The following is a 7,173-nucleotide window of genomic DNA, read 5'->3' on the forward strand; positions in this document are numbered from 1 at the left end:
TACTTTGTTCCCCTTAACTCTTTGTGTCAAGAAAAGAGAAAACCATGCTAGGTATTTCAAAAAAGCTAATTTAATAAAAGAAGGTGATCAAATTGGTGTTGGACTGCACAAGCAGAAAAGGCACAGTGTGGGAGCACAGAGCTAATGCAGCAGGAAACAATAACTTAGCCCTGGGGCCAGGAAGACTTGGGGGGCACGGGCCGTCAGAACCAAGCACCTGGAGGAGTGGTCCCAGGAGGCAGTGAAAATGCTTGGGGACGTTGAAAGACGCTAGAAGTCAGAGCAGCTCTCAATGCCACAATGAGGGGCTCATGTAGACTGACATGGAAGGAAGAGAAGTCTAATGGACAGGAACAAGTGCCTCCTTTCTCCTTTGTATTTTACATTAGATGATTGTGTGGTTAACTTGACAGTTTAGTCTTTAGGTTGAAGAATATTCAGGTGGTGCCGGCATTAAGTCAGAGAAATGAATAATTAATGTCACCTGAAGATGGGTCCAGTGGCTTGCTCAGAAGGATACCCTGGTGGCCGGTGGGAAGAGGGAGAGGCTTGGTACGAAGGAAGGTTGTGTCTCATCACTGTCTGGAGGGGTGTTTTGCAGGTGCCGGTTTAAGCTCTAAGCCCACCTTTCTCAGCTCTGCTTTGAATACTGGGGCCAGGACTCTGCAAACTACATTTTTCCTTTGTCAGCTGGTGCTCTATTGGGTTCCTCCAATCAGGGACACAGGAGAGCGCCTGAAAGGCAAGAAGAAGGGCCTGTTCTGTCAACGCCACTCTGGTAATGGCCCTTCATCCCAGCATCAGCAATGGGTCTCCATCCAACTCGAGGGGGCGCTCCCAGAGCTGGCCCACAGTGCCTCCTCAGAGGTCTGAGTTCAGCTCTGGAGACCTGTAACCCTGAGCCTCTAGGTCTGAAAAACTGGCTTATTCCCTCTGTTCCCCCAGCCAAGGGACACCACTGCTTTCTGCCGGTTCCCTCTGTGTTAGCTCGGATCCCTTTCTGCCTTTTCAGTCCAGTGACACCTGTTTAACCACTTCCCTATATTAAATTCTCTGTTAAAGTACCTAGTGCGGTATCTCCCTTCCTGGGCTGTCCCTACCTGCCATATCCCCGCTCTCCAGATTAACTGGGAGCAGCATTCAGTACCTCCCCTCTCACCTCTTCCTGTGCATTTTCCTTCCCATCTTCAGAGCCACTCCATTAAGGATTTCTCACCTTTTAAAGGGCCCACCGCTCGTTCTCACGTAGCATGTGCCCACCTTGTGCATCACACATAACTTGTGTATACCTGCGTCAGATTTCAACTGAGGAGCAGTTGTCTGGTTGACCTGAATCACCTTTTTATATACTGAGATTTCGTCATTTTGCTTGTTTTTGCAATCAGTACCTTTTCCTTTTCTCATGTATCATACAGTTTAAAGATAAATTTTATTTCATAATACTTCTAAGCTTAAAGAAAAGGTGCAAAGGTAGTATGGAATGTTCCCATGTGTTCCCCTCCCCCCCCCCCCCCCCCCCACCTTTCCCTGTTGTTAGCATCTTATGTTGGGATAGTACATTTGTTACCACCAGTGATCCAGATACGGATGGATTACTGTTAACCAAAGTCCATATTTTATTCAGGTGTTCTTAATTTTTACCTCGTGTCTATTTTCTGTTCCAGAATCCTATCCAAGATACCACATTATAGTTTGTCATCCTGTCCCACAAGGGTGGCTGTGGCTGTGACAATTTCAGGTTTTTCTTGTTTCTGTTGCCCTTGACAGTTTTGGAGAATACTGGTCAGGTGTTTTGTAGAATGTCTGTATTGGAATTTATCTGATGTTTTTCATCATGATTAGGCTGGGATTATCTCCTGTATATAGTTTAGGCCCAGGAGAAGTTTGTAATCTCTAGGCTCTGGGCTCGTAGTGTCTGATGCCTGAAACAACCCGTGTGCACATTCACATAGCCACACTTGGAGGGAGGTGTCTGCCTGCTTTTATAGGATGTGCCTATTCTGCACCTTGATCTGTACCAAGAGCCACGTCTTGGCAGTCTTTGTCTGGGCCTCGGTCTTTGAAAAGACGACAAGGTACCCGATTTTATGACTATGCCGAATTTGTTGAGTCAGTCCCTTGCTGGTGGACACTTTGATTGTTTACAGTTATTTTTGCTGTTGCGGACAGAGTTCCACATTTTTGTGCATCAGTATGAGTCTGCCTGTAGGAAATACCTAGAAGTGGCTTTGCTGGTTTGAGCTTGTGTGTTTCTCATTCTGATATAGGCACTACCAGATGGCCCCATGAAGCTCAAGCCATGTCAACAAGGTGGAAAGCGTTTCATGATCAAACGACAAATCTGGAACAGTGTTCCTCACAGAGGTGCCATGTTCTAGCAGCTCTTGGGGCGCATTTCCTTTCTTCAGCGAAACCTTTTAACAGGTCCCTGGGGCACTGGTAAACAGAGCAAAAGAAGAAAACCAGAACCCTGTTTTCTACAAAAGTCTTGCTTTGGGCTTTTTAATGACCCTTGCGGTGTCTCTGTGTTCACTTGACTTGAGGCATTTTTTTCGTGGGTTTCGGTGAAATTGCCAGTTGAATGTCAATGGTCAGAAATTTAGTATTTCTTTTTTGCTTTCTAGGAAGTTCGTCACAGAATGCCTATTTTTAAATTAGACTTCATAGTGTCAAGAGTTACGAGATTTAATGTATGGAATAATCAGAAACCTGTTACCAAGCTGTCCACCTTCTTAACCATTTTGATGCCGTTGTTAATAGAATGATTAGTAAAAGTTTATCGAGGCTGATAAGCCGTAAAACGTTCTCACAGGTGAATAAATTGATGCATCAGAAACTCCAAAATGTAGATCCAATATTTTAAAAAGACTTACTTTGATAATTACCACAAGCCCATGCCCCCAGGGACTATTCTGTATAAGAGATTCTGTCTTTCAATTGTGTGACAAACCATTGAGCATGAATGTGGGACACATCCAGAGATGAACTTGGGCTCATACAGTTAACAGATATTGCTGAGTGAGTAGTTGCTGATGGAGACCATGCTAGATGCTAAGGATAGACCTTTTATCGTATTTTCCATAAGTCCCTTTGGCTTCCTTCTTGTGTTTACTGATTTTTTTTTTTTTTTTTTTAACTTGTAAAGAGCAATATTCAAGTCCAGGAACATTTGAGTACCAATTCGGTTGAGGCCCCTGCCCTTCTTGTTCTGAGTTTATCGAAGAAGGTCTGACATGAGACTTCAGATGGGGAGTCAGGAAGACTTCTGAGAGGAGGGTGCCCTTGAGCCAAAGAGCTGGGATGGACGCAGAGGCGCGACCGGTATCGGGGCCCCGAGGTGGAGAGACGTTGGGGCTAGATGGGGCGAAGAATAAAAAGAGAGGAAGGCAGGGGTGCACAGCAGGCTCTGACCCAGGAACATGGGCTTCCTTCTCGGGTCACTGGCAGCCACTGGAGGGGTTAGGCCAGCCGGGCCACTTCTTGCTTTTGGAAGGTCAGTCAGGCTGCTATGTGGAGAGCAGATTGTAGGGGGAGCAAGAGAGCAGAGACCAGGGGTGCTTGAGAGGAGGTGCGTGGTGGAGGGAAGCAGGTGGGTGTGGAATCTCTCTTGGAGGCGGAAGCTGAGACTTTCTTGTGATTGGAAGGTAAGGGGTAAGAGAAAAGGGAATTCTAGGTGGCTGCCAGGTTTTGCTTTATCTAATGGCTAGATGGTGGTGCCACGTACAGGGGAAGAAGAGGGGAAGAGCAGGTTGAGTGAGGGTAGGTGGAAATGCAGAATTGAGTTTAGGTTTGTCACAGTTTGGAGTCCCTGTTACATGGATGTGTAAGGTTCCTGTGGGGATATTATGAATGCCTTCTTTTTTTTTTTTTTTTTTTTTTTTAATGTTTATTTTTGAGACAGAGACAGAGCACAAGCAGGGGAGGGAGAGAGAGAGGAGACACAGAATCTGAAGCAGGCTCCAGGCTCTGAGCTGTCAGCACAGAGCCCGACGTGGGGCTCCATCCCATGGACCACAAGATCATGACCTGAGCCAAAGTCAGAGGCTTAACCGACTGAGCCACCCAGGCGCCCCACATGAATGCCTTCTGAATTTTAAAACATGTTTGAGTTTTTTGTCAGGGATTGATTACTGCTTAGACATAATGTTTTCAAGGATTTAAATCACATCTTCTGTAATTTGTTTCCCCCAAAGACAGCTAGATGTCGCTGTTTACACAGGAGCCTTCACTGGTGCCTGCGAGGGGGACCTATTGGAGGGTGGATGGCCTCTGCCTTCAAGGGGGCCAATATTATGGAGAGGCATCACCTTTCACGGTGGTGTTCAGACAAGTAAATGATAACACTGGGACTTCATAAAAGAACAGAAAGCTGGGACTAGCTTGTCCTGGGTGACATTTGACCAGGTGATGTTTGAACTGGGTCTCAGTGGAGGTGTGGCAGCTCAGGTGGGGGCAGGGCGCTCTAGGCAGACGGAACAGCCTGCCAGCAGCAGCGCATCGAGGAGTCCATCGGCCTTGGGGGTCGGACTTTGCCATGTTTTTCTACAGAGCCCCCGCTGGCATTTGAAGGACAGGTTTTTCCTCCGCGGGCCTGGTATCTTTAGCCTCCCACCTCACCCACTAAATGCCTGTAATCTCTCAGGTCAGTGTCAGGCCTGCAGGGAGAGGCGGCACCTAGCAGTTGAGCTCCCTCGTGTGGCGCCCAACCCCAGACAGATGATGGAGTGGCGAAGCAGCTCTCGCGTCTGCATCCGCGCCCCCTGACTTTGCTTTAATGTTGAAGCGAAGAGCTGCCTCTTCTCTGCTCTGCACATAGTGGCATCTGATGCATTGGCTGATGTCCCTGGCGTGAGCAGACGTTTAGTGTTGCTTCCCGGAGTAAAGAATACTCCTTACACACCATTCCCAGAGCATGGGACAGATGTGCAAGGTAGAGAAATTAATAGAAAAACCAGTCCATCTGATTGGACTTAATACTAACTCAAAATTTCAATGATACTGTTTTAAATTGTCTGTCTTTTTATTCCCCCCCGAGACCAGAGTTCATGTACACTAGTGTGGAGACTAGTTACTACTAACTTAACAAATAACAAGTAGCCTGTGTATAAAGAAAGCAGATGCACCAGTTCTGCAGGCAGGAATAAATGGGGTTTCAAAAGATCTGCCTTTTTGAATTCATGGTTTGTCATTGCCTGATGTCTCTGTACCTTTTTTTTTTCCAGACAATTTATGAAAACCGAATATACAGCCTTAAAATAGAATGTGGACCTAAATACCCAGAAGCACCCCCCTTTGTAAGATTTGTAACAAAAATTAATATGAATGGAGTTAATAGTTCTAATGGAGTGGTAAGTTGTTTTTCCTGCCCATACTTGTTTGGGTTGAGAAATGCTTCGTGTTTAACATCAGGGGCACTTTGGCCCTAATTCCGTGTATTCCTTGGTTCTTTGATGATGAAATGCGTTGCAGTATGAACATATGCGGACTTGGGGCGAAGGCCTGTTCCCCAGCTGTATTTAACTCATCACTCATACGACACTTACTCTGGGCCAGCACCGTGCAGGTCACTTGGAGATATCGGCTCATTCCATTCATGAGGTAGAAATGAGGAAACCAAGGCCCAGAGATGCAAAATCTTATCCAGGATCATACTTTTACTTCCTGAGCCTTATTTGTGGTACATAGCATTTTTTTCTGTTTAACGGCCTCATTTTATACTTATTTTTACTACCATATATGGAAAGCCAGTGTCACTTGTCGTAAGAAGGCAGTAACAGCAACAGTACAGTAAATGCTGCAAAAGCAAAGTGATGTTAATACGTTCTTCCTCCGTGTGTTTCTTGCCAAAGGCTTTGCACCTTTGAGACCTGCTCTCGTTCAAAGGGAAAATCAGCAAGGGTTGAAGGGTTTTACACGTTAACATCATGTGAACTAAGCCTTTGTTTTGAGGTACGCAGAAGACTTGAAAGCAGACTGGGAAGAGACGAGCCTTGTTGCTGTGTGTTCAGGGTTTAAGGTCCTATCTGAGTTCCACCTGAAGTCCAGAACCCGGAACTCCACCCACACTTTGGAAAATTTCCTCTGGGAATTGCGAGCATAACTTGAGAGTGCGACTCTGGGGCAGTCCTTGTCACGAGAGCGTGGACCTGGGCCACCGCCTGCCTTGGCTGTCCTACTGCCCTGTGCGTCGTTATCGTCCACCAGGGTGTAGACTTGGGAAAGGACAGGCTCTGAGCAGTGGCAGCAGCCAAGCCAGCCCAAGAGAAGAGGCCACCGTTCTAAGAGCCAGTTGGGTTGAGTCTTGCCAAGTGTGTGAGCCATTTCTCTAAAGGTGGCTTTACTTATCCAAGACTTCCTTCTCCCAAACAGGGACACAAACAGAAAAACAGACTGACTGGAGGGAGGGGATCATGCAGGGGTTCTGCGTGCCGGGTCTCATTGCGTGACTGGCATGTTCAGCTTGAAAAGCGCGTTTCGCTCGTGTCGGTAGCTTAACTCCAGCATGTAGCGATTCATTTGTTTGAGAGCTTGACGGTAGTTTCTTCGTTTGCCTTTTTGTAGGTGGACCCAAGAGCCATATCAGTGCTAGCGAAGTGGCAGAATTCATATAGCATCAAAGTCGTCCTGCAAGAGCTCCGGCGCCTAATGATGTCTAAAGAAAACATGAAACTCCCTCAGCCGCCCGAAGGACAGTGTTACAGCAATTAATCAAAAAGAAAAACCACAGGCCCTCCCCCTCCCCCCCCTCCCATTCGATTGAAGCAGTCTTCATTTTCCACAGTAGTAAATTTTCTAGATACGTCTTGTAGACCTCAAAGTACTGGAAAGGAAGCTCCCATTCAAAGGCAATTTATCTTAAGATACTGTAAACGATACTAATTTTTTTGTCCATTTAAAATATATAAGTTGTGCTATAACAAATCATCCTGTCAAGTGTAACCACTGTCCACATAGTTGAACTTCTGGGATCAAGAAAGTATATTTAAATTGGTTCCCATCATAACTGGTGGGGCACATCTAACTCAACTGTGAAAAGACACATCACACAATCACCTTGCTGCTGATTACATGGCCTGGGGTCTCTGCCTCCTCCCCTTCTCCTCCCCCTGCCTCCCTCCCTCCGTCCCTCCCTGCAACAGCCCTCCAGCTTGGGGTGGCTTGCTAGCTAGAGTA

The 7,173-nt window shown here is 46.5% G+C and overlaps 1 protein-coding gene across 12 annotated transcripts in view; it reads left to right on the forward strand.

The window, feature by feature from the left end:
- Nucleotides 1-6,921, forward strand: part of UBE2V1 (ubiquitin conjugating enzyme E2 V1) — a 29,640-nt gene extending 22,719 nt beyond the window's left edge. For 10 of the 12 annotated variants that reach the window (XM_019458165.2, XM_019458164.2, XM_019458167.2 and 7 more), the window contains 2 exons: nt 5,223-5,348; nt 6,562-6,921. In XM_019458165.2, coding sequence (XP_019313710.1) covers nt 5,223-5,348; nt 6,562-6,708 — 273 coding nt within the window. In that variant the 3' untranslated portion in view covers nt 6,709-6,921. Of the gene's footprint in view, nt 1-5,222; nt 5,349-6,561 lie in introns of those variants that run through there. The other 2 variants (XR_008417697.1, XM_053890144.1) reach the window with 2 other exon arrangements.
- Nucleotides 6,922-7,173: the final 252 nt, after the last annotated feature.

The sequence above is a fragment of the Panthera pardus genome, unplaced genomic scaffold (assembly GCF_024362965.1).
Source record: "Panthera pardus isolate Hobbes unplaced genomic scaffold, ASM2436296v1 HiC_scaffold_25, whole genome shotgun sequence".
Lineage (NCBI taxonomy): Eukaryota > Metazoa > Chordata > Mammalia > Carnivora > Felidae > Panthera > Panthera pardus.